This window comes from Mobula hypostoma, chromosome 28 (assembly GCF_963921235.1).
Source record: "Mobula hypostoma chromosome 28, sMobHyp1.1, whole genome shotgun sequence".
Classification (NCBI taxonomy): Eukaryota; Metazoa; Chordata; class Chondrichthyes; order Myliobatiformes; family Myliobatidae; genus Mobula; species Mobula hypostoma.
The window spans coordinates 19,032,135-19,060,013 of NC_086124.1; the positions used below are offsets into that span (position 1 = coordinate 19,032,135).

The 27,879-nt window shown below is 49.2% G+C and overlaps 2 protein-coding genes across 2 annotated transcripts; one reads left to right on the plus strand and one right to left on the minus strand.

Annotated features, from left to right (window-relative positions):
- Positions 1–1,191: 1,191 nt before the first annotated feature.
- On the plus strand, positions 1,192–15,825 carry grwd1 (glutamate-rich WD repeat containing 1). The gene is made up of 7 exons (XM_063034779.1): positions 1,192–1,438; positions 3,575–3,692; positions 4,630–4,798; positions 6,049–6,262; positions 12,979–13,121; positions 14,350–14,547; positions 14,835–15,825. Exons 1-7 carry the CDS (start codon positions 1,192–1,194, stop codon positions 15,141–15,143), a joined length of 1,398 nt encoding a protein of 465 aa, XP_062890849.1. The 3' UTR covers positions 15,144–15,825.
- A 319-nt stretch (positions 15,826–16,144) lies between these two features.
- Positions 16,145–26,128, minus strand: tsen34 (TSEN34 tRNA splicing endonuclease subunit). Its single transcript, XM_063034718.1, has 4 exons — positions 25,999–26,128; positions 21,689–22,103; positions 18,038–18,376; positions 16,145–16,483 (listed from the first exon to the last, which is right to left on the minus strand). Exons 2-4 carry the CDS (start codon positions 22,083–22,085, stop codon positions 16,296–16,298), a joined length of 924 nt encoding a protein of 307 aa, XP_062890788.1. The 5' UTR covers positions 22,086–22,103; positions 25,999–26,128; the 3' UTR covers positions 16,145–16,295.
- Between the last annotated feature and the right edge of the window lie 1,751 nt (positions 26,129–27,879).

Here is a 27,879-nt window from a genome sequence, read left to right on the forward strand (position 1 = left end):
AAGATTGTTTAATGCCACTTCCAGTACGCAAGGGTCAAGGAGAGCCAGGTAATTATTACTCTAGATCCAATGCAGCACAAAAAAAACACAGCAACAAAAAGAAATACAATTAATATAAATATATTCAATAGCTTATTTACATATATTGACCTGGGTCCATAAAATGATCAGGAACCGGGAGAGATCGTGTGTGACGTGCACTCCCAGGTGTTTGAAACATTTCGCTGTCTCTACTGCTGTGCAGCCAATGTAAAGAGGGGTGTGAGTGGTGCTAGTTCTCTTGAAGTCGATAACCATCTCCTTTGTCTTGTTGACATTGAGGAAGAGGTTATTTGCCTGAACCATGCCTTGACCCCTTTCACCTCAAAGATCAAAGGAAACTTTGTTATCAGGGTACATATATGTCACCATATACCACCCTCAGTTCATTTTCTTATGTGCAAACTCAGCAAATCTATGGAATAGTAACTATAACAGGATTAATGAAAGATCAGCCAGAGTGCAGAAGACAACAAACTGTGCAAATGGAAACATAAATAAGTAGCAAGAGATTTAACGAGAACAAGAGATGAAATTCTTGAAAGTGAGTTCATTGGTTGTGGAAACATCTCAATTTCTACAGGCTGTCTCCTCGTTATTGGTGGTGAGCCCCACCACATAATTAAACAAAAATTATAAAATTTAAAAAATTATGCAAGAACGAATGCAACTAGAACAAAAACAAGTCTATTGTAATGCAAAGTGGTCACAGTTTTGCTGTAGGGTTGCGCCAGCTGGTTCCAGAACTGAATGGTCGAAGGGAAGAAGCTGTTTCTGTACATGGCGGTGTGGGGCTTCAGTCTCTCTCGCTCCCTCCCAGTCTCCATGCTGTAGTTCCCTCCCTCCTCTTCCCTTTTCCCCTCACCCCTCCCACCCTTCACCCCCTCTCCACCTCTCTCCTCTCCCTCCCTCCCTACTCTCACTCCCCATCGCTCTCCCTCTCTCTGCTCTCTCACTCTGTTTCCCTCTCTCCATCCTGCACTCCTCAAACAGGCTAGACTGACTGAACGGTCTGGTCTTGTTTTGCGTAAAGGCTAGAAGTGAGGAGACTAGCCCTTTTTTAAAGTACGGGGAAGACGGACTGAAGGGCCGCTGTGCGCCCCCCCCCCACACCCCGGAAGAGCCGAGCACGTGCCTCCATGCCATTACTTGATGAAAGATGGCGGCCGACAATGTAAGCACTGCCGGAAGCTTCCGCCCATTTCCGGTGATCTGCCTTTATGGAAGATGGCGGAGGAGGACGGTGGCAACTCGTGGAGTATCGGCGATAGCGACATGAAGGAGGCGGACAACGAGGCATCGGCGCCCCGAGTCTATTTGCCGGGGCAGCCGCTGGCTGAGGGCGAGGAGTTAGTCCGTGATGAGTCCGTCTATCGGCTATACCACCGGGCGCAGAGCGGTAATATGAGAGACGGGATGGTGGGAGCGTTCCTCCAAATGGGGCAGCATTTAGAGGGGCCGCAGAGCCGCACAGCACGGGTACAGACCCTTCGGCCCAACTAGTCCGTGCTGACCACAGTGCCCATCCAGCCAATCCCATTTTCCTGCGTTCTGCCCATGCCCCTCCAAAGTTCAAAACTTTAAAGTGAATTTATAATCAGAGTACGAGTACGAATTGTAATCAGAATCACTTTAATATCACCGGCGCCAGCAGTGAAATTTGTTGTTTTGCGACAACAGTACATTGCAATACAGAATAAAGACTATAGATACTATATATATTCTATCAGTAATTAGCGCAGAAAACCAGGGGTTTACCACCTTTTTCTTGCAGCTGTACATACTTTGATTATTAAACATACTTTGAACTATTAAATACTGACACAGTAGCGATAAATTGGACTCTGATTCATTGTGATCTTCCAGCTTACTGTCTACTTGCTCTGCACTTTCTCTGTAACTGTCCCAGTTTATTCTGCATTTTATTATTGTTTTCTCTTGTTCTACCTCAATGCACTGTGTAATGATCTGATCGATATGGACAAGCTTTTCACTGTGTCTCGGAAATTCAAACTGCCACCACCCCTGGCAGCACATTCCAGGCATCCATCACTCGCTCTGTGAAAGAAAAGTTGCCCTATGCATTTCCTTTGAAGATGCTGGCTGTCTGCTTCATCTGTCACCCGACTCTTTTTCGTCTCCTCCTCAATGTTAATGGCAGTTGGCAGTCCAACTGAAAGAGATACATTGCTGCCACCAACTGGACTGGAGTGTGGTGTAGAGAGTTGGGAAATAAAACCCCTATTAGTTCTTTATCAGATGAAAACCAAATTACCCCATACCAGGCAGCACATTCCAGGCATCTACCACTCTCTGAGTAAAAAAACTTACCTCTCACAGCCCCTTTGAACCTACCCCCTCTCAATTTCAATGCATGCCGTCTGGTATTAGACATTCCAACCCTGGGAAACAGCTACTCTCTATTCACGCTATCTGTGCCTCTCATAATCTTGTAAGCCTCTATCAGGTCTCCCCTCAGCCTCCACCGCTCCAAAGAAAACAGCCTAATTTTATCCAGCCTCTCGTGATAGCACACGCCCTCTAGACCTCGCTGTGGCCCTTGCACCTGTTTTTGTGTCTGCACTGCACTTTCTTTGTAGTTTTTAAACTTTATTCTGCATTCTGCTATTGTTTTTTCCCGTGTTCGACCTCAATGCATTGTGTAACGATCGGATCTGTATGAACAAGCTTTTCACTGTGTCTCGGAACATATATCACTCCAAGATAGCTTCTTTGACTCCTACGTTTTGGTCATGTCCTCTGTTGAAAAAATATTGGAAAGATATTTTTGATACTAACTCAACTGCTTTGAATATTGATTTACAACCTCACCCTATTACTGCCATTTTTGGGTTACCAATGATAGAATCAAGTTATTTAACCTCTTCAGCTTGTCGGATGATTGCATTTCTTACATTGATGGCTGGGAGATCCATTTTGCTGAATTGGAAAGAGATTAATCCTCTCACCACATTTCATTGGTTCTCTCAAACGAAGCTGTGTTTAAATTTGGGAAAAATTAGAAGTGTTGTTTATGATCCCTCTATTAAATTCAAAAAGACTTGGAGGCCATTTATTCAACATTTTCATATGATGTAATTTGACCTTTTCCAAACTTATTCTATTTCTTTGTAATATTTGTTGAGAGGAACAGAGTTGATGATACTAATGGTTCCTTTTTTTATGATGTTACATAACAGCCCATGTCTTTTTTTTCCTTAGTTTAGTTGATTAACACTGTTTGGGTTTTTTGGGGGATATATATTTTTTTCCTTTTTCATGATTTTTTTTTTAGATTTTTTTTGTCTTATATTGTTCATCTGTATCCTGTATGATTGGGAGATTTAACACTCATGTGTCAACTGGGCTTATATTTAACTTTGTTAACTACAACAATGTATTCCCAATAACTTTGTATCGGTATTATGGTATGTTTATTATTATGAAACTAATAAAAAAGATTGGAAAAGAAAAAAGAAAGAAAGGAACATATAATAGTAAATAACAAATTTCATTTCCTCTCCCCATCACCCAGGGGCACCATGCCTGAGCTTTGACATCATCCGTGACGAGCTGGGCGAGGAGCGGACTGAGTTCCCCCTGACCGTCCACCTGTGCGCGGGGACGCAGGCCTTTACTGCCCAGGCCAACAGGTCGGTGTGGACGGGGAACGGGCGGCTGATTTAGTTGGGGGTATTTATGGTACATAGAAGCGGGGAGGGGTAGCAATGGGCTGGCGGGTTGTGCGAGGAGCTTGTCAGGAGTGTGGGATGGACTGTGCTGTTGGTATAGGGGGTCAGGGGTCAGGGTGGGAGCTGACGGGGGGGTCAGAAGTGGAAGGGAGGGGGTGGGTCGGACTCAAGACTTCAGAAAGGGTGACGGGTCGGAGGTGAAGGAGCAGCTGATGGGGTTGGGGGTTGGCACAGTGAGAGAGTGACGTGATGCAGCGTCAGGGCGCGGGGGCAACAAGATGGAGTAAGGGGTCGGGGATTAGGGTGTGGAAATGAAGATCGGGGTGAGGGGTCAAGGTTGGAGTGGGGGAGCAACGTGCAAGATTATGGTCAAGGGTGAGGGGGCAATATAGGGGGTCAGGAGTTGGGAACAGTTTCGGGGGTCAAAGGTCAGGGTGGGAGTGAAGGGGCAGTGTGCAGGGATGTGGGCGAGGGGTTACGGGGTCAAGATGGGGTGAAGGAGAAACATGCGGGATCGGGGGTCACTGATTGGGGTAAGGGTTCAGGGTCAGTGGTCAGATGAAGGGATCAAGATGCTGAGGGAGTGATGTGCAGGGTCAGAGGTTAGGGGTTGGAGTATGGGGTCAGGGCAAGGGAGCAATATCCAGGCAGATCTGGGTTAGGTGAGAGGGCAGGGCTTGAGTGAAGGAGCAATGGATGGGGTCGGAATGAGGGGTCAATGTTGGTTAAGGGTCAGTGTTCAAGATCAGGGGTTGAGGTGTAACAAATGAGATCGGAGAGCAGATAAAAGGTTGGAGGACAGGGTCAGAGGTTAGTGATCAGGTTAGGGATTTGGGTCAGGGTGAGGGGTCAGAGGTGAAGGGGTGATTGTGGTTGAGCTCTTCTTGCTCCCCCTCAGGCTGCTGGTGATGAAGATGCACAATCTGCGGGGCAGGAAGGAATCGGACAGGGACTCTGGCTCAGAGTCCGACAGCAGTGACAGCGAGGACGAGGAGGAGGAGAACCAGCGCAGTCCGCGGCTCGACCTCGCTATGGTGCCCCACTATGGGGCCATCAACCGAGTCCGGGTGAGAGGCAGCTCCGGGCTCCCCTTCCACCCTCTTCAAGAATATCCCCCTCCATCCCACCCATCCCAGAGTCTGGGGGGAGGCAGCTCGGAGCACGTGCCAACAACGCTTACCCTGTCTCCACTTCCCATTCTGTCCAATCCTGTTGCATCCTGTCTCTCCCCCCAACACCGCCCTCACCTCCACTCTTCAAAAACCCCCACCCTCATTCTTCTACATCCAGTCTCTTGCCCATCACACCTTCCTCTCCCTGCCCACATCCCAGAGTCCCCACCCTCTACCCCTCTGCCACCCCACCCACCTCCTTCATAGTGCCCTCACTGTCCCCCCACCCTTGGGCTCGTTCTCTCATTAACCCCAAGCTGTGTCCCCCACATCCGAGCTGTCTTTCTTTATCAATCTTTTTATTGATTTAAAAGGAGCATAAATACAAACAAGAGGAGAATTATCTCAAATATATATATCAATAACAATACAAACAGAAAGTGAAATAGATATTATCAAGATCATACATAGTGTTAAGCTAGTATGGAGTATATAATAAAAAAGAAGACAGCTAATTCTCCTCTTTGTACAAAAAAAAAGGGACTGGATAGTCCATTCTGAGGATACAACCAAAAAAAAACTTTCTGATCAAATATAAAACTTCAAAAAAAAAATTGGAAGAGTATTAAATCCAGTCAAATGAAAATATTGAATAAAAGGTCGCCAGATTTGCTCAAATTTAAATGTATCAAATGTCCGACTTCTTATTTTCTGTAAACTTAAACAGGACATAATGGAGGAAAGCCCAATAAAAGACAGTTGCTGGAACAGCCTGTTGAACCCATCCATCGCCCTCGACCTGTTGGAGACTCCGTACTCCTCTGACTCCTCTCTCCCTGGAGACATCTCGTCTCACTTCCCCCCCCCCCCCCGACTGTCTTATCCCACTATCTCTGGCCCTCCCCTCTCTCCCCCCGCCCCTGCAACCATTTGGGCACCACGAATGCATAGGGTCCTCCAGCTTCCTCCCACAGTCCAAAGATGTTCCAGACAGGTTAATTGGTCATTATAAACTGTCCCATGATTAGACTAGTGTTAATTGGGGATTTTTGGTTTCTGGGTCTATAAACCCCTACCTCTCCCACCCTCAGGTTTCCTTCTATTCTCTCCCCCAACAGGAGACAGCCACTAACCCTCACAGATGTGTTTATCGATCTCTCTCTCTCTCCCTGTCTCCCTCTCTCCCCCACCCCTCCTCCCCACAGGTGAGCGAAGTGCAGGGCTGCCCGCTGGCCGCGCTCTGGTCCGAGAAGGGCCAGGTGGAGGTGTGGGACCTGCGGCCGCAGCTCGAAGCCGTCTCCGACCCGCGCGCCATGCAAGTCTTCCTCCAGGAGCGCCAGGGCAAACTCCAGCCGCTCTTCACCTTCGCCGGCCACATGACCGAGGGCTTTGCCCTGGACTGGTCGCCCACCATCCCCGGTGAGTCCCCTCCCCCCCCCTCCGACCGGCTCCCGCCCGTGGTATTCTGTTATTTTTGATCCAAGTTTCTTTCAGAAGTCAGGAAAGAGGCACAAAACCTGTTGCTTCATGATTGTTTTATTAAGTGCAAATGGAACAAAGGATTGAAAAACGGACAGTGAAGGAAGACAGAAGCAAATAGAAGATGGAGCCGCATGGTCATCTCTTTTTGTTAGGCCGTCCATTGGTCAGGGTCAACCGGTCAACCATGGATGTTGCGTCCGACCTGTCATACGCAATCCAGAGCAGTACGATAGGGAGAGCAAGCTGTTGCCCATGTTGCAGGCTCCCCCTCTCCATGCGGGTGGAAAATCCAAAGGAACGGCAGAAACCGAGATAACTTGGCACCAGCGGCGTTGCAGGAGTTGCCGGTCAGCGTTGAACTCCATGTAGGACTTCCTTAAGGACACCAGCTCCGGATTTTTCCACGGGGTTCACAGGTTTCCCCCGCTATCCGAAAGTAGAGCGTTCCTCTGAAACGGTTCGTAAGCCGGAATGTCGTAAAGTGAATAAGCGATTACCATTTATTAATGTGGGAAAAATTTTTGAGCTTTCCCAGACCCAAAAAATAACCTACAAAATCATGCCAAATAACACATAAAACCTAAAATAACAGTAACATATAGTAAAAGCAGGAATGATATAATAAATACCCAGCCTATATAAAGCAGAAATACTTTTCCGCAGCACTGTCTAGCGCAGCGAAAATCTGGCTTAACCGCTCTCGGCAGAAACACTCTGTCCAGTAACCTTTAAGATATGAAGCTGCCAAATCATACCAAATAACACGTAAAAAGACACAGCCTATATAAAGTAGAAATAATGTATGTACAGTGTCGTTTCACTTGCCAGAATCGGGAAGACTCCAATAAATTGCAGTTTCGTCACAATTAAACGCTTGCTTATACGAATAACCACCTGACGCAATCAGCAGTCGCCTCTGATCTGGGCCGACATTTACGTGCCGGGCGGCACCTAATTAATTAGCTTCAAACAACAGGAATTCTGCAGATGCTGGAAATTCAAGCAACACACATCAAAGTTGCTGGTGAACGCAGCAGGCCAAGCAGCATCTGTAGGAAGAGGTACAGTCGACGAAGGGTCTTGGCCTGAAACGTCGACTGTACCTCTTCCTACAGATGCTGCTTGGCCTGCTGCGTTCACCAGCAACTTTGATGTGTGTTAATTAATTAGCTTGTTTATTTTGGCTTTTTTCTTAAAGATGTGCGGGGTGTGTCCCAACTACTGCTGCATTCTTCGCGGCAATGTATCAGTCCGCGGCCCGGAGATTGGGGACCACTGCTTAAACTATGAAGCTGCCCTCGCCTTAGAAACCGTTCAAATCACCCATGACTACCTTTAAGTTCCACTTTCATCACCATCATCCAGTGCTTTCTGTTTTAGCTTATTAAAAAAACTGACTGATTTCTCCTTAAATATAAGAAAACTTAACGGAACACCACGCATTGTGCACCCATCAGTCCACTCAAGCAATAGACTTTCCATTTTATCCATTATTGGATGCCGACTAAGAAAGACCACTTTGCTACGAGCAGAACCAACAGTAATATCGGCAGCTTTCAAAATTCTTTCTCTCTGTGTGTAAGTAGTGTGAATGGTGGACGCAGGCAAGTTCAACGCGCGGACAATGTCCTTAGTTCATTCACCACGATCGAAACGTTTAATTATGTCTAGTTTTACGCTAAGTGTAACACCCTTACAAGCTCTTTTAGGCTTTTCTGATACCTTAGAACTCATCTTGCTAATGGATGCACAAAATAAATCGAGATAAAGCAGGTGTTTAAGCAATGCCAGCTGGAATGCAGTTCCGGGGGAGGAGCTTGGCTGTTTGGGCACATGCTGCCTTTTCTCATAACAGTGAAAACACCTCCTGTTAGCAAAAACAGGTAACTAATGTAGGTCTTTCGTAACAGCAAGGTGTCGTAAAGCGAACGTTCAGAAAACGGGGGCCACCTGTACACCCAAAACCTTCCCCATGAGCGGCATACCCGCAAGACAGCAGAGGTTTGAGATCAGGGTTTTCCTTCTCGATGACCTGCCAACCATAGCTGACGAGCCCCATCTCTCCGAAGCGACTGGTTTCAAGGCACCAGTAACCCGCCTTTGCCCCTTCTCGTCAGGAGAAAAGGTTGTGCCAGGCTTAGTAGCTAAACCACACATGAGGGCCAGGAGCTGGACTTGGTTGTCAGAAACTATTAGAGACACATGCCATTGGGAGCATTTAATATGTAGTGGAAGCTTATCCCCACAACCACCCCTGGCTTTGATGACCTTAACGAACCAGCTCTTTTTACACACCATTGATAAGAAACATTCCACTCAAATTTGTAGACAGAGTCAACCAGTCATATAGCCTCTATTCAAATAATGCAATACCAAGAGAACTTTACAGAATTATACAGATGTCACCACTAGGTGGTGCACTGAACAATTGCATATACATACTGTGACCACTAGGAAACATACTAAACAGTTATATGTATATAACTAGTTCTTCTATTCCCCACTCTGACCTTTTAATTCTTCTCACCTGCCTATTACTCCTCCCCCCGTCCCCTCCTCCTTCCCTTTCTCCTATGGTCCACCTTCCTCTCCTGTCAGATTCCTTTCTTTCCCAGCTCTTCATCTTTTCCACCCACCTGCCTTCACCTATCACCTTCCAGCTAGCCTCCTTCCGCTCCTCACACCTTTTTATTCTGGCATCCTCCCCCTTCCTCCTCACTCCTGAAGAAGGGTCTCAGCCCGAAACCTTGACTGTTTATTATTTTCCATAGATGCTGACTGACCTGCTGAGTTCCTCCAGCGTTTTGTGTGTGTTGCTTTGGATTTCCAGCATCTGCAGACTTTCGTGTGCTTATGATTATGTATAAGTAGTTATAAAAAGTACAAGCAGACATAAAGTAACAATTAAACAGTCTAATCCAACACACCTTTTGGTCTTTGGTTCTCCAAAGTGCAATGTGGGTAGTGTGGCAATAGGCAAATTGTGGTGGCTCCAGGTCCTTCTTGAGACAGGTGTTAGTTCTAGTCATGACCAGCCTCTTAAAACATTTCATCACCGTAGATGTGAGTGCTACTGGACGATAGTTGTTGAGCCACTATTTGGGGCGGTATAATTGTTGCCCTTTTTAAGCAGGTGGGAACTTCTGACTGTAGCAATGAGAGGTTGGAGATGTATTTGAACATTCCCACCAGTTGGTTGGCACGGGTTTTCAGAAGCTTACCAGATACTCCATCGGGACCTGCTGCCTTGCAAGGGTTCACCCTCTTGAAATTTTGTATGTTATGCTTTAGTTTTTCTTGAGAATGCTAATTATCTGCATGATTATACAAGAGGGCATGTCTGTGCAAAAGTCTTAGGCACATGTAAAGCGAAGATGACTTTGTCTAATAGTCACTGCATACAACATCCGCCATGTATTACACTCTGCTGTCTATGCAATCTCAATGACTCTCCACGCAGCCTCGGATCACTTGGACAAAGCAGATACCTATATCAGGATGCTGTTCATTGGCTATAGCTCAGCATTTAACATCATCATTCCTACAGCCCTTATCGAAAAGCTACAAAATCTAGACCTCTGTACCATTCCCTGTGCAACTGGATCCTTGACTTCCAAACTGGGAGACCTTAAAACATTTCCACCTCACTGACAATTAGCACCGGCGCTCCACAGGGATGTGTGCTTAGTCCACTGCTCTACTTTCTCTCCACCCATGATTGTGTGGCTAGGCACAGCTCAAATGCCATCCAAAAATCTGCTGGTGGTACAACCACTGCTGGCAGAATTTCAGATGGTGATGAAAGGGTGTACAGGAGCGAGATATACCAGTTTGATGAGTGGTGTTGCAGCAACAACATTGTACTCAATGTCAATAAGACCAAAGAAATGATTGTGGACCCAAAAGGGTAAGAAACCAGTCCTTATAGAGGGATCAGAAGTGGAGAGAGTGAGCAATTTCAAGTTCCTGGGTGTCAGTATCTCTGAGGACCTAACCTGGACACAACACATTGATGCAACTATAAAGAAAGCAAGACAGTGGCTATATGTCATTAGGAGATTTGGTTTGGCAACTAAAACGCTAAAACTTCCACAGATGTACTGTGGAGAGTGTTCCAACTGGCTGCATCACTGTCTGATATGGTGGGTGGGCTATTGCACAGCATCGAATTAAGTTGCAGAAACTTATAAAATTAGTCAGCTCTATCATGGGTACCAGCCTCCATAGTATCTAAAATATCTTCACGGAGTGGTGCCTTTGGAAGGTGGATCCATGATTGAGGATCTCGACCACCCTGGACGTGCCCTTCTCACACTATCACCATCGGGAAGGAGGGACAGAAGCCTGAAGGCACACACTCAGCAATTCAGAAACAGCTTCTTCCCCACGGCCACCCAACTTCTAAATGACCATTGAACCCATGAACACCACCTCGCTACTTCTTCAATACTTATTTTAACTGAACTATTTAACAGACTTGATGCAACTTGGTTTTTTTTGTACCCTCTGTTGCTCCTTCCTGATGAGAATAAGGCGTGAGCTGGATGATGGGGGTCCTTAATAATGGACGCCACTTTTTTGAAGCATCGTTCCTTGAAGGTGTCAGTACTATGAAGGCCAATGCCCATAACGGAGCTGACTAAGTTTACAACCCTCTGCAGCTTACTTCAATCCTGTGCAGTAGCCTCTCCCATAGCAGACGATGATGCAGCCAGTTAGTACGCTGTCCGTGGTACATCTGTAGAAATTCCAAGTGTTTTTGGTGACAATTCACATCTCCTCAAACTCCAAATGAAATACAGCTGCTGTTGTGCCTTCTTTGTAGCCATCAATATGTTGGGTCCAGGTTAGATCCTCAGCGATCTTGACACCCAGGAACTTGAACTTGCTCTCTCTCTACATTTCTGATCCCTCTCTGAGGACTGGTGTGCGTTCCCTGACCTACCCTTTCTGAAGTCCACAATCAGTTCTTGGTCTTGCTGATGTTGAGTGCAATGTTGTTGCTGCGACACCTCTCAACGAGCTGGTATATCTCGCTCCTTTACGCCCTCTCAGCACCATCTGAAATTCTGCCAACAACGATTGCATCGTCAGCAAGTTTGTAGCTGGCATTTGACCTGTGCCTAGCCATACAATCTTGGATGTAGAAGTCCTTGAGGTAGAGTAAGGCGAACAATAACATTGCAGAATAAATTGTAACAGCTACAGAGAAAGTGCAGTGCAGACAGAAAATAAGGTGCAAGATCAAACGGGTAGATCGTGAGGTCAAGAGTCCAACAACTTATCTACAAGGAAACTATTCAATCATCTTATAACAGAGGGGTAGATGCTGTTGAGCCTGTTGGCTTGTGCTCAGGGGGTGGGTGGTGAAGAGAGAATGTCTGGGGTGGGTGGGGTGTTTGATTACACTAGTTACTTTGCTTTACTGAGACACTGGGAAGTATAGATATAGTCCGTGGAGGGGAAACTGGTTTCTGTGATGCGCTGAGCCGTGGCCACAACGCCCTGCAGTTTTATAACTTTTTTATAGAGCTGCAACATTACCTCAAGTCTCTTGAAGTCAGTCCCCTGACTAATGAAGGCCAACACACCATATGCCTTCTTAACCACCTTCATCAACTTGTGCTGCAAGGCAGTCCCACCCAACCCTTTCTCTCCTCGTAACTGAAGCCCTGCAGTCCCGGCAGCATCCTCGTGAATCGTTTCTGCACGCTTCCTGGTTTAATCACACTCTTCCTATAACTGGGTGACCAGAACTGCACACGTTACTCCATAAGTATGGCCTTAACATCCTGTCAGCAAGACCAAGGAACTGTTTGTGGGGTTTGGTACTGATCCTGGGCTTCAGGAGGGATAAGTCAGCAGCTCACTCACCAGTTGGTTCTTGCAGTCGTAGGCAGAGTAATTGCCATAATAAAGTGTGATGCATAGGGATAGGATGCTTTTAATTTAAAAATTGTTGTGGGTCAACGAGGACCGCCCGACTATCTTCAGCCTGGGAGTTTAGCGCTACCGAACTCTTTCCACCTTTGATTCTCTCGGTAAATCCCCGATACCCGTCCACCCTCCTCCCCTGAAACAGTAATCAGTACTTCCAGATTCAAAATTGTTTTTATGTCATTTTCAGTACAGAAGTGTTAAGTTTAAGGGGAACATGAGGGGGGAAAACTTCTTCAGAGGGTGGTGAGAGTGTGGAACGAGCTGCCAGCACAAGTGGTGCATGCAAGCTCGACTTCAATGTTTAAGCGAAGTTTGGATAGGTACATGGATGGTAGGGATATGGAGGGCCTTCGAAGGGACTAGGCTGTTTAAATGGTTTGGAACAGAGTAGATGGGTCTGTTTCTGTGCTATACTCTTCTACTATTCCATGAGAACAAAATAATTTTTACTCCAGATCTCATGAAGCGCAAAAACACACACACAATACGGTAAAGGATACAATAATAAAAGTACAATAACTATAAATACATAAGATAGCTTATATACGTAGATTGATTGTGTGTCCATAAAGTGACGCTAGGATACACACAGGGTGATTACAGGAAATGATAACTTAGTGGTGGTGGGGTGGGTTAGTGGGTGGAGGTGTCGATCGGCCTTACTGCTCGGGCAAAGTAACCCATGCTGATTCTCACATCGAGGTGTTCTACAGGTCGTCTGGCCAGCGGGGATTGCAAGAAGAATATCCACGTGTGGGAGCCTGGAGAGGGGGGCACCTGGAAAGTAGATCAGCGACCGTACACCGCGCATACCAGCTCTGTGGAGGATATACAGTGGTCACCCAATGAGCCCACGGTAATGAGGGGGGACCCGGGCGGCCACCTGACCGTAACCTCTGGGGCAGCGGGAGGGGCGGGGAGAGAAGCATCGTCCTGCTCGTAACCTCTGGAGCAGCGGGAGGGGCGGGGAGAGTAGCGTCGTCCTGCCCGTAACCTCTGGGGCAGCGGGAGGGGCGGGGAGAGAAGCATCGTCCTGCCCGTAACCTCTGGGACAGCAGGAGGGACGGGGAGAGAAGCGTCATCCTGACCGTAACCTCCGGGATAGCAGGAGGGGCGGGGAGTGAAGCGTCATCCTGACCGTAACCTCTGGGACAGCAGGAGGGGCGGGGAGTGAAGCGTCATCCTGAAGAGCTAGAGTTATCAGGAGAGACTGAATATGCTGGGAACTAGGGCAGTAAGATACAGTTGCAGAATTAGACCATTCGGCCCATCGAGTCTACTCCATCGTGGCTGAATTATTGTCCCTCTCACCCCCATTCTCCTGCCTTCTTTCTGTAACGTTTGACACAAGAACCTACGAACCTCCATTTTAAATGAACACAATGACTTGGCCTCCAAGGCAGTGCTTGACAATGAATTCCACAAATTTACCATCCCTCCCTGGCTAAAGAAATTACTCCTAATCTCTGTTCTGAAGTGACGTACTTGTATTCCGAGGTTGTTACCTCTGGTCCTAGACTCCCCCTCTGCAGGAAACATCACCTCTGTGTCCACAGTATCCAGTCCTTTCAATATTCAGTCGGTTTCAGTGAGATCCCCACTCATTCTTCTTAACACCAATGAGTGCAGGCCCAGTGCCTTCAAACGCTCCTCATATGTTAACCCATTCATTTCTGGAATTTCTCATTAATCTCCTCTGGACCTTCTCCAGTTCCTTCCTAGCATGTCGCACCAGACAGTCAGCCATTCTTGTCTGGCACGTAGTGTCAGGATTGGTCTCCTTTCGGATTAACCGGGTCACGATACGAACGTTCCTGACTCGACCCTTGTTGTTTTACGAGGCCGAGTGGCTAGCTCGATGCTCAACCCGGCACGGATGGAAAGCGTGCTCGGGGCGGCCCGACTGGGATTCGAACTCGGGAGCCTTCGCTCCGAAGTCCGGCGCTGATGTCACTGCGCCACCAGCCGGCATATCTTTTCTTAGACTAGGGGCCCAAAAATGCTCACAATCCTCCCGAGTGGTGTCTGACCAATGCCTTGGAAAACCCACAACGTTAATCCTGTTTCACGCTCCCTGCTCGCAGGTGTTTGCATCGTGCTCGGCAGATGCCTCGATCCGGATCTGGGACACGCGGGCCGGTCCAGCCCGGGCCTGCATGCTCAGCACAGAGGGGGCGCACGACGCTGATGTCAACGTCATCAGCTGGAACCGGCAAGAGCCCTTCCTGGCCTCGGGGGGCGATGACGGACTGCTTAAAGTCTGGGACCTGCGACAGTTCCGGGTAAGTACGGGTGGGGGGGGTGAGGAGGAGGGGCATGGCGGGCTGCACGCGAGCAGGGTGGGGGAGAGAGGGAGACTAATAAGCTCCGTAATCTCCCACTGGAGTATGACCGCATGGGGAGCGTTGGGGGACTGATGATGCCTGTCTTCTCTATTGTCATAACCTCTCAGCCATCGGGGTGGGGGGGAGCAGGAGGAGGTTGTCTGTGATTTGGTTTCCTTTATAACATTTGTGTTATTCTCCCCTATCTCTTCTCCCTTCCTCCTCCTCCCCAATCCACCCCGCAGGACGGGGTAAGTCTGGCCCGCTTCAAGCTGCACTCTGCGCCCATCACCACGGTGGAGTGGTGCCCCGCAGAGAGCAGTGTGCTGGCGGCGGCCGGGGCCGACGACCTGCTTACCCAGTGGGACCTGGCGGTGGAGCGAGACGTGGATGGGGAGCAGACGTCCGACCTGGACCAGCTGCCCCCGCAGCTGCTGTTTATTCACCAAGGCCAGCAGGACATTAAGGAGCTGCACTGGCATCCCCAGTGCCCGGGACTGATGCTCAGCACCTCCCTCTCCGGCTTTGACGTCTTCCGCACCATCAGTGTGTGAGTGCGGGTGGACCCCTCCCCAGTTGCTTGTGCACAGAGCAAGAATGAAGAGTGTAATTAAACATCTTTACTGTGTTGTGATCCCACTAGGAAACTCGCAGTGAAGGAGCAATGATCCATAAGAGCAGATAGGCCATTTTGCTCTGCCACTCAATCACAGCTGATTTATTATCCCTCCCTCTCAACCCCATTCTTCTGCCTTCTTCCCATAACCTTTGATACCCTGACAACCTATCAACCACCGTTTTTAAATACACCCAATGATTTGGCCTCCACAGCCGAACGTGGCAATGAATTTCAGATTCATCAATCACCTTCTGGCTAAAACAAAAACCTACCTCAATCTCCGTTCTAAATGGACGTCGTTCTGTTCCGATGCTGTGCCCACTGGTCCTGGACTCCCTCATTACAGAAAAGGTGCACACTCAAAAGCCCAAGCAAAAAGGGAGGGGTCTTCTGCACGAAGGTGGCCCTATACATCTGATACGGTTCACCTCCCCTCCCCCCCCCCAACCCAGTTCTCCAGGAGGACGTGGGGGTGGAAGAACCGAAAACTATGCAACGGGAAGACTTGTTTCTCTCTCTATACCAGCGTCCACATGCACGTGACACCCAGAGACTGGCAACCCAGAGAGCGAGAGAGAGAATTGCCTGTACAATAAAGGACAGTATTTTTACCCCACTGTCTGTCCCACTCAACTGTACTTCCTGCCTACACATCCACCGTCGCTCACGGAGGCAAGATCGGGGATCAGCAGCACAGTTCTCTCTCCATTGAGGGCAAAGAGGTTCTCTGCTGTCGAGATTCTCTCCCTGGGTCTCCACTGGTGCAGGTGCTGGGGAATGATGCTATCCCTCGGTGTATCTGCTCCAGCTGGAGGTGGGTTCTGTCTGGGACAGGCGTGGAGCTGAACAGTGCAGGGAAATGTGATGGTGTAGAAGAGGGAGGTTTTGTTTTGCTCCGCACTGGGCTTTGGGAATGTGCGACAGGAAGCTTCACCCTTGAAGCATGTGATGGTACGGTTTCAGTTTTCCCCAAGGAAAGAGACAGTCACAGTGAAAGTGCATCCAAATATAATTTATTCAGCAAAGTCAAGTCCAAAGGTAACAGTGATTCCCGGAGCAGAAGCCGCTCGTTGCACCCGGACTGCACTCACTGGATCCCACTCCAGCGCAGCGAAGTGTAAACCACCTGGCCCCCCTCCGCCACGGAGCACAGCAGCACTGTCTTCTTGACATTGGATCCCAGCCGCCCGGCCGTGACAGTCTCCTGCAGCGGCAACTGCCGGCCGTAGGGGACGCAGAGGGCGATGTAGTGAGCGTGAAACCGCAGTGGATCACCTACAGGCAACGGGGGGGGTAAAGGGGAGACAGATGAGCAAACTCCGGGAATGCAGAAACCCTGATTCACTGTCCCCATTCAGACAACACCAAGACTGGTCCCACCTGGCCCTTTTATTCTCCCATCTAAAAGTCCCATTCGCTCACATTAGCACCGTACCAACCAAACCTCATCCGTTAGTGTGTAACTAAATACTGCTTACAGAGTTCTACAGCGAGGAAACTGGATCTTCGGCCCATCGGTCACTGCTGACCAAGGTTTACAAAAAGGTGTCAGACACAGTGGAGGGGAATAGTTTCCCAGCCGGTCTGCGGAACTCTCTCCCGGCAGGGGAAGGTGGAAGCACGGTCTCAGAGTCTCCTTAAGGTGAAGAGAGATCGCTAAGTGATTTAGCGCAGTGGGAGGGGTGGGGGTAGTGTAGTAATGTTACTGGGAGAGGTGGGAGTGCGGAGTTGAAACTAAAGAGTGGTTGGCAACTTAGGCCGGCTCCCCCACCGGACTTAGTCTGGTGAGGACACTCAGCAGGACTAAAAAAAACAGGACCTAACAAAGGGCGGTTGAGCTCCTTGTGAGCCAACGGCCATCTTCCGTGGAAGAGATTAAAGCCTCACCACGTATCTATGGATCATATGCTATGCACCTAGTTAGAAGAGACATGATGAATTTGGGCGCTGGACCTGCCCAAGGCCTCCGTCTAAGGAAGGGCGGAGCTTGAAGAAGCGGCCGCGGCTGGAAGCTGACACGGCCTCGGGCTTGAGTTTGGCGGCAGCAGGCGGTGCCAAGGCAGCCAGCGAGAACAAACTGGAGAAGAGGCTGTAATCGGTGCTGTCGCAAGATCGAAGAAGATGGAGGTGCATAGCTGCCAACCGCGGATTCGGTACGGCACCCACTGACTGACTGGAGAAGATAACCAGAGTTTTATAAAATTGCAACATTACCTTTTGACTTTCGAAGTCAACGTCTCAACTCAGAAAGCAAACATTCCATAAGCCTGATGCAAGGGATCAGAGACAGAGGGAATGAAAGAGTTGGGGACGGGGGAGAAAGTTCTGGGGTGCTGGGTAACACTGATGTCTGGAGGGAGGCCCTGTGACAAAATACAACAGGGTCCTGTAATGGAGGGGCTGCCACGCATTGGGACATTGGCCCTGGGCGAGGAGGCGTGCCCTCAGGAAGAGTGAGGGGGGCATGAGTATGAGGGGAGTGTACAAGGTTACAGAGATGGGGGATGCGAGGGAAGGGTTTAAACAGGAGAATGTGGAGTGTAGAGGTTTGAACACAAGGATGGGGAGTCTGGGGGTTTACAGGGGAGAGGAGACGGGGAGGATGCTAACAGGAGGGTGAGGTGTGTAAACAATAAACAGCAGTTGTGGACTCCGTGACTTACCAGCCTTCCTGCATCCCACCCTCTGCAACTCCTCCCCAGCATCGTCTCCGTCTCCCTTCGCAGCCGTCCTCACCTCCCCCCACACTCAAATATACCCTCCCACACTCTGCATCTCCTCTCCCCCCGTCCCCCAGCCGTCCCCTACACACCCCTCAGTCACACCCACCCGGGTAGACCAGGAAGTCTCCGCCAAACTTTCCGCCGGTGGTGAGGTAGTATCCGCGGGCCCGCAGGTCCCGGAAGACAGCGTAGCGCAGCTGGTGGGACTCAAGGCCAGGGTAAGGCCAGTCCGGGGAGGGCAGCCGCCAGTCCAGGGGCTGCAGGGAACGCGGGCGGGGGCAGGCGGTATGCAGTTGCACCAGGCAGCTCTCCAGCGGGAAGTTGAACGTCTCCTCCAGTTCGGCCAGCTCCTTCAGGGGGCCAGGGGTGGCTGGGGGCTCGCCCTCCTCTGCCTCCTTTACTCCTTTCTCTGTCCCCTCCTCCCCCTCACAGGGTTCCTGGAGATCTGCAAACATGCAAAAAGGGAGAGAGGGTTAATTATAGGGGGCATGTCTCAGCCTTAACCTAATTCCAGCTTTGGCAGAATCTCTTTTGTTTTGAATGCAAAGATAAGAGTCCTTGAAAGTGAGATTATTGGTTGTGGGAACACCTCAATGGATGAGCAAGTTAACCCCTTTTGTTCAAGAACCTGATGGTTGAGGGGAAGTAACTGTTCTTGACTCAGGACCCAAGCCCAGATTCTCTTGCACCTTCTATCTGATGGCAGCAGGGAGGAAAGAGCATGGCCTGGGCAGTGGGGATCTCTGATGAAGGATGCTGCTTTCCCACAGCAGCGTTTCATGTAGATGTGCTCAATGGCTTTACCTGTGATGTACTGGGCTGAATCCATAACGTTCTGTAAGATTTTCCATTGAAAGGCATTGGTGTTTCCATACCAGGACACATTGCAGCCAGAGAGTACCCTCTCCACTACATATCCCTAGCAGTTTGTCAAAATTTTAAATGTCATGAGATGGGAGAGATTTAGTAGGAACACAGGGGGCTACATTTTCGCCCAGAGAGTGGTCTGTCTATGGAATGAACTGCCAGAGGAAGCTGTTTGAAGCAGCTATGTTCACAATTCAGACACTCTTGGACAGCATCATGGGTAGGAAAGGTTTACAGCAGGGGTTCCCCAATCTTTTTAAGCCATAGATCCTTACCATTAACCAAGGGCTCTGTGTACCCCAGGTTGGGAACCTCTGGTGTGGAAGGGAACACACCAAACGCAGGCAAAATAGGACTAGTTTTGATGGAGTCTTGGTTGGTATGAATGAGCTAGGCCAAATGGCCAGTTTCTGTGCTCTGACTCCCTCTGTCCGGAGAGAGTGGAGCGATTCTACTCATCTGGGAACACAACGGGGAGGCGGTTGGTCACGCAGGGCGGGTCTATGTCAAACACTCCCTTCCATATGGGTGAGGATTGGCTCTAGACATCTGAGAACACACAAGGGGAAGGGGGCAATACTAGGGCAGATCTCAGTGATAACTCCCCCCTCCCATACAAAAAACCTTATGATATGGTATTATAGTGGCAAGTCTCAAATGTTAACCCCTCCCGCCGTAAGGGTGAGGGGGGGGTGATTCTAGACATCTGGAAACACACGAGGGGGAAGATGGGGGGTATAGGGGTTAGATCTTAGTGTTGACCCCTCACTCCTCTGTACAGAGATCCTGAAAATCTGGTATTTTTGGGGCAGGACCCCGCTATTTTAGGTGGGGGGAGAGGGGAGGAAAAGAGTTTATGGAGGCAGGTCACAGCGTCAACATCACCAGGGCCAGATACTTCAGCAGGTTCAGCCGCTGCAAGACCCATCACACGCCCGCAGAGATGACCGGATCGCGGTGCACTGCAGGCAGCCGGGGTGGGCCAGTACCTCCGTTCAAAACATGCACATCATGCTTCAGGGTCACTGGGGAGAGGTGTGCTATTGGCAGCAGTGCCACAACCGATGGCTGGTCTGGGATTCAATTCCGGACTAACGCTGTCCCATTATACGACACGTACCCCCAAGCTCAGGGACAGTTTCTACCCCACTGTAATTCATCTCCGAGTGCAATGAGATGGATTCTTGTCCTCCGCATTATAATCTTGCACCTTTTTATCCACCTGGACTGCACTTTCTCTGTAACTCTCAAAACTTTATTCCTAAATCTGTTATTGTTTTACCTAGTTCTACCTCAGTGCACTGTGCAATAATCTCACCTGTATGAACACGAGGTGAGACAAATTTTTCACCGTACCTCAGTGCCCGTGACAACAGTAAACCAATTGCAATTCCTCCTCCCTCCGTGGGGTGGTATGGCACATCTGAGGACATAACAGGCAGGGAGGGACATGCATGGGTGGTTGGGGGAGGGGGGAAGAAGGGAGAATGAGTCACAAGGTTGTGTGAGGTCAGAGGGAGTTGGGGAGATGGAGGGGATTTTGTAGAGGGAGGGAGAGGGAGGGGGGTTGTGTGAGATGGGGGAGATGTGGCACATGGGGCAGAGGCACTGTTCCCTCTAAGCTAAGTAACTGAATGCTTACGGGTAGATGGAATTTTTTTAAATATAGTGTGAATTTAAAGTGCCTCATGCCACACAGTTTTCAGGCTATGTAAAATTTCCCGCTCAGAGTAATGGTCGGTCTGCAAAGCTGTTTTTAAAAAAAAATTGGAATTGCTGGTTATAAGGGCATGTCCCAGATGGTCTGGAGACAGAAGAGAGGGGGACATGCATGGAGGCACAGGACAGGGTTGGTTATAGGGGCATATCCCCATGTGATATCCCCTCTCTCCACATGGAATGGATTCTGTACATCTGAGAACACGGAACAGTGGGGGTGAGTGCCTGTGGTAACCGCTCACACATACATCGGAGCCTGTGGTAACCCCTCACACATACATCGGAGCCTGTGGTAACCGCTCACACATACATCGGAGCCTGTGGTAACCCCTCACACATACATCGGAGCCTGTGGTAACCCCTCACGCATACATCGGAGCCTGTGGTAACCGCTCACACATACATCGGAGCCTGTGGTAACCCCTCACACATACATCAGTGCCTGTGGTAACCCCTCACACATACATCAGTCACTCCCCAGCACTCACTGTACTTCTCCAACCCACTCACGATTCCCTTTCGCCTGTCTCCAGTCACACACTGACTGCTCAAATGCACTCCCCCCCCCGCCGTTCTCCCATCACACACAGCCTGCCCTCTCCCTCTACAAAATCCCCCTCCGTTTCCTCACCTCCCTCGGCCCCCACACAACTCCTCGTCAATCCCCATTCCTCACCCACGTCCTTCAGCATCCCCTCTTCCCCCCACACGGTCCTTCCACCCTCCCCTTCTCCTCACGTCCTCTCACCTGATCCCGTCCTCAACCTCTCTCCCACCGAGACTCCCTCTCCTTCTCAACCCTCCCCTTGAAACTCTCCCTCCTCCTCGACCCTCTTGCCGGGAAACCCCCGATCCTCAACCCTCTCCCCAGGAAGCTTCCTCTCCTCCGAGACCCACCCGACTCTCCCCAAAACTCCCTCTTCTCCTCAACACCTGGCAACTGAAAAATCCTCTCTCTCTCCCCACCCTCACTACTTCAGTGTGTTTTTCCTCTTTTTGCATTACATATTTAATTTAATTTTCTTTTATCATACTTAATCGAATTTAGTTATTAGTATTATGTACTGCACTTACCAGAAAATAACAAAATTTCATGACATATGCCTGTGACATTAAACCTGATACTGATTCTCCCCCCCCCCCACAATCCTCCTCCCATTGTTCCCCTCACCTCCCTGTGGCCGTCTTCTATTCTTCAGCTGCCGCCCCCTCCGAATGTGCTGGTCGAGGGCCTCCAGTTCCTTCCTCCTCTGGCACAGGGCCAGGCGCTGCTGCTCGGTGTGGGAGCGTCGCAGCTTCTCCTCCTCCTCCTCTTTCTCCCCCCCTCCTCGGACCCCCGCCTGCTCCGCCCCCGGCGCCCGCACCAGCAGCGCCAGCCCCTCTTCGGCCAGCAGCCGAGCCTCCTCGGGCAGCAAGCTGAGGGGGAGGCCCAGCTGGGTGTTCTGCCGGGGCTGCCGGGCCAGCGAGCCCACCGGCCGGCCCCACAGGGCCGGGGGCCGAGGCAGGCGGGAGGCCCCCTCTGCGTCCCACACCAGGGCACGGCCCTCCCGCACGTGGATCAGCAGCATCAGCCTGCTGAAAGGGTTCTACAGAGGGTGGTGAGGGTGACACAGACAGGGCAGGAGGTGAGGGACACAGATGAGAAAAGTGTGGAGGAGAGGAGAGAGATGGACAGAAATAGTCACTATTATCTACACCTACTCCAAACATCTTTCCCTCCATGAGCCCCACTCATGTTCTGACAATCCCACCCCTCATCCATCCCCCCCACCAACCCCTGTCCCCTTGTACCTCCCCCACCCTCAACCATCCTCCACATGCACCACCTTCAGGGGCAGCTCACACAGTGTCTTCACAGCCCTTCAGTCATCCCCTCCCTCCATTCCTTTTCCGTTTCTATTCACAGAGAACATGGATAGTCCACACAGAACACCCCCTGCTTCCCTCCCTGCCCCTCATCTCTCCTGGTCACAGAGAGCAGAGACTGCCCTCATGGCCCCCTTCCCTTTCTTCTCCCTGCCCACTCAACTCTACGGAATTACAGAGGAATGAGAGGGGAGCTGGCCAAAGTTGATTGCAAGGGAACACTAGCAGGGATGACGGCAGAACAGCAATGGCTGGAGTTTCTGGGGGCAATTTGGACAGCACGGAATAGATACACCCAATGAGGTATCCTAAAGGGAGGATGACTCAACTGTGAGTGATAAGGGAATTCAGAAAAAAGCATAAAGTGAAAAGAGAGGGCATATAATACAGCAAAAATTAGTGGGAAGTTCAAGGAATGGGAAGCTTTTAAAAACAAACAGAAGGCAACTAAAAAGGCATAAGGAGCAAAAAATGAAATATGAAGGCCATAATGCTGGTTCTTCATTTGCAAAGATCAGGAGGGATGAAGAGTCCTCAGAATTAACAGACAATTGTTCTTCCCACCTGCACTGCATATGTTTATAGTGAGGATCGGTGAGGGCAGACCAATTCCATCCGTTAGGCCGGGGGACATTCTACAAGGGCACGGCGAGCTGCCACGACAGCAAGGCTCCTAGACAGACAGCCTGGCCAGGCTAACGAGTCCCATCCGCCCGGGTTTGGATTGGAATTGTCCTTCTCCTAGGCTGGCTGCCAACCAAGGCTGATGAGCCCAGCCTGCCTGCCCGCACGGTTATATTGCTGGGCACTCAGTCGCGCCATGACATAGCAAACTCAGTAAGAACAGGGACAGCCCTTGAAGGCATTGCTATGGGCACAGTCGTGTAGGAGAGGTCAAAGGTGAGTGACCTCCTGCATGGCACGCCAAACAGTGGTCCTGGGGCAATCACTATGGCTGGAAAGGAGAGACTGAGGGAGACACTTCACCCTCCTTAAGCGAGCAGGACGTCCAGCCCAGGAAATATGAAGGTAAGCTAGCCAAAAATGACACTGGAGAAGTAGTAACGGGGAGGAAAGAAATGACAGAGAAAGTTAATAAGTCTTTTGCATCGTTCGTCACTGTAGAAGACACTAGCAGCCAGCCAGAAATTCAAGAGTATCAGGGCAGAAATGAGTGTAGCTGCTTGAACTAAGGAGAAGGTGCTCGGGAAGCTGAAAAGTCTAAAGTTGGCTAAGTCACCTGGACCAAAGGGAATACACCCCAGGGTTCTGAAAGAGGCAGCTAAAGAGATTGTGGAGGCATTAGGAATCATCTTTCAAGAATCAAAAGATTCTGACATGGTTCCAGAGGAGTGGAAAATTGCAAATGTCACTCTACTGTTCGGGAGAGGGGTTGGGGGGGCAGAAGAAAGTAAATTATAACCCTGTTAGTCTGACCTCAGTGGTTGCGAAGATGTTAAGAATGTGGATTCTGGGTACTTGGAGGCACATGATAACGTATGTCAAAGTCAGCATGGTTTCCTGAAGGGGCATGTCGTGTTGAGGCAACAGGACTTAGACAGATTAGGAGAATGGGCAAAGTTGCAGACGGAACCCGGTGTCAGCAGATATATGGCAGAAGGAATAAAGGCACGGACTATTTTCTAAATGGAGGGATAATGCAAAAATCAGAGGTGCAAAGCGACTTGGGAGTCCTTGTGCGGGATTCCCTAAAGGTTAACTTGCAAGTTGAGTCAGTGATAAAGAAGCCAAATGCAACGTGAGCATTAATTTTGAGGTCTAGAATACAAGACCAAGGATGTAAAGCTGAGGCTTCATAAGGCATTGGTCAGACCGTGCTTAGGAGTACTGTGAGCATTTTGGGCCCCTTATCTAAGAAGAGATGCGCTGGTATTGGAGAGGGTCCAGAGGAGGCTCACAGGAATGATACATGAAGAGAATATGAAGAGAATTTGATGGCTCTGGAACGATACTCACTGGAGTTTAATAGAATGGGAGAGGTCTAACCGAAACCTATCCAATGTTGGAAGACCTAGATGGAGTCGATGTGGAGAGGATGTTTCCTATAGTGTTTGAGTCGAGCACCAGAGGCTACTGCTTCAGAATAGAGGGATGTCTATTTACAGCAGAGATGAGGAGGAATTTCTTTAGCCAGAGAGTGCTGAATTTGTGGAATTCATTGCCGCAGACAGCTGTGGAGGCCAAGTCAATGAGTACATTTAAGGCGGGGGTTGATAGGTTCTTGATAAGTCAGCATCCTAGATTACGACCAGAAGGCGGGAGAATTCGGTTGAGAGGGAAAATAAATCAGCCATGATGGGCTGAATGGCTATGTCTTATGGTCTATATTCCCACCTACTCCTCATAACCTTAACCCCCTTAACTATCTAGAATCTACCAAATCCACCTGATTGGGCCTCAAATTCTAGAAGTGCACCACCCTCTGGCTGAAAAAAAAATCCCTCTTCATCTCAGTTCTATAAAAGGAAATCCTTTTTATTCTAAATCTATGCTCTTGGATCCCAGACACTCCTACCAACGGAGAGAGTTTAGGTTCTAGCAACAGTCTCACATTCACTCCATCCACGTCTTCCATTATCTGACAATCTTATTAAGGTCTAGTCAGGTGACATATCTGAGGTAATACATTCAGTTACAGGACGAGTGTGGCGGCTTTACAGAGGTTCTCCAGGATGCTGCCTGGATTAGAGGGCATGTGCTACAACTAGAGGGTGGACAAATTTCGGTTGTTTTCTCTGGAGCGGTGGATGCTGATAGAAGTTTATAAGATTATGAGGGGCATACATGTAGCAGACAGCTAGTAAGTATCCTTTCCTGACGATTGACATTTCTAATACCGGAGTGCATGCATTTCATAGTCATAGTCATACTTTATTGATCCCGGGGGAAATTGGTTTTCGTTACAGTTGCACCATAAATAATAAATAGTAATAGAACCATAAATAGTTAAATAGTAATATGTAAATTTAAGGTGAAAGGGGAAAGTTCAAAGGAGATAACTGAGGGTAGCACTTTTTTTCTTACAGAGTGGTGGGTGCCTGGCGTGATGGTGGAGGGAAATGCAATGGAAGCGTTTAGATGGGCAAATGATTATGCAGAGAATGGAGGGACGTAGGCATTCTGTAGGCAAAAGCGATTAGTTAAATGAGTATTTTAATACTTATCTAATTAGATCAGTACATGATGTGCGTCCTAAGGGCCACTTCCTGTGCTGTACTAGACTGTACTCCATGAACATGTACCGAGATATAGTGAAAAACTTGCATACTGTTCATGTAAATATCCCTCTCTCCCCTCCCTCCTCCCTCACCCTCACCCTACTGTCCTCATCCCACCCAACTCCCCCCCCCCGGCCCATCCTTGCGACATTATTGGCCCGCTTGTCCGCCCTTCGAGTCCCTCCCAACCTATAGCCGTCCGCGAGTTTACAAGCTCGCCAATCCCGCCCCATTCCCATTCAGTGATTGGACCGGGCACGGCTCAGTCGCGGCGTTCTGAACTCCGATTGGCCAAGGTGTCGGTCAATCAGCGCCTTTCGCATTCCATTGGCCGATCGTCTATACCGCCCCGCGCCTCATTTGCACCCCGGCTCACCGCTTCTACTGCGCTTTCTTGCCCTCCGCTTTCAGCCGCAAGGCTTCCTCCCGCTGGCGCTGCAGCTTCGCCTCCAGCCGCTTGGACTGATAGTGCTTCACAGCTGCGAACGCCAAACACAACAGCAACGTCTTAGCGGCCAGGATATAGAACAGCAACGGCACGTTTTCCAGCACCCGCCAGTTGAACGGCATCTTGAGTCCTGCGGTTGGACGCACCGCCCACCCCAACCAATCACAACCTGGCTTTCGTTGATGGACTGGCCACCTGGTCGATTGGCGAGTCAGTGTCCGCCCCCTAGCGCTCACGTGATCCGGAGAGTCCAATTGCTGGGGGCGCCTGTTCATCAATTGGAGGCAATCAATTTGACTGACAGTCCCTAGGCCCAATAGAAAAGTGCTTTCCCAACCCTCAAGCCCACGCTGCCAGTCTCTCGCCTGGAAGTAGCTGCCCACGCTGCACAGCTGGTGGCTGGGCTGGACTATCGTGATTGACAGCCCAGGCCCACCATTCATGTGGTGCGTTCGGACACTTTAAACCAATGGGGTGTGAGCACAAAAAAAACGGAGAAGACTATTATAGATAGGAAAGTAAATTAGATAGCGTGGCAGGCCTAGGTGGAGTTAGCACATGCAGACAAAACTCGCTACACGTTGTACTTTGCGCAAGGCACAAATAAGGAGTGTGTAATGGAGACAACATCTGCCACGCTTCATACATTGCACTCTGCAAGCTACTTGAGGTGTAGAATATACAAGCAAGGATGTAATGCTGAGGGTTTACAGGGCGTTTGTCATATCACTTTTGAAGTACTGTGAACAATTTTGGTCCCATATCGGCTGAAGGATGGACTGACAGTGGAGAGGGGGGCCAGAGAAAGATCACGAGGGAATGATCCCGGGAATGAAAGGGTTAACGTATGAGCAGCCTTTCACCAGCAAGTTCAAGAATAGTTTCTACCCCTCAACCATCACTTGCCCCACCATTGAAATGTTCTCACAACCAATTATCCCACTTTCAAGGACTCTATCTCATTATCTCATGTTCTCGTAAATTATTGCTATTTATTTGTATTTGCATTTGGACAGTTTGTTGTCTTCTTCACTCTAGTTGATCTTTCATTGATCCTGTTATATTTACTATTCTATAGATTTGTTGAATATGCCCACAGGAAGATGAATCATAGATTCAGCCCAATATGTTGTGCCAACTATGTAACCTATTTCAGAGATTATCTAGAATTTCCGTAGCGCATCGCCCTCTATTTTTCTAAGAGGCTGTTAAACCACCCTATTGTATCCACTTCCACTGGTAGTGCATTCCACGCACCCACCACTCTCTGTTTGAAAAACTTACCCCTGACATCCCCTCGGTACCTATTTCCAAGCACATTAAAACTATACCCAATCATGTTAGTCACTTCAGCCCTGGGAAAAAGCCTCTGGTTATCCACACGATCAAAGCCCCTCATCATCTTATACACCTCTATCAGGTCACCTCTCATCCTCTGTCGCTCCAAGGAGAAAAGGCCAAGTACACGCAACCTATTCTCATAAGGTACGCCCTCCAATCCAGGCAACATCCTTGTAAGTCTCCTCTGCATTCTCTCTATAGTATCCACATCCTTCCTATAGTGAAGTGACTAAAACTGAACAGAGAACACCATACTGTGGCTTAATTAAAAGCTGACATGGAAGCACCATATCAGGAAGATAACTGACAAATGTAAAGGGGCATTAACTATCCTTAGATGTCTATGTGGGTATTCCTGGCATGCCACACGAAAATCTCTGTTGACCATTATATTTGTTTAATTAGATCTGTACTTGATTATGGGTGTGTGGCTTATGGATCAACTTCATCTTGAAATTTAAAATGTTT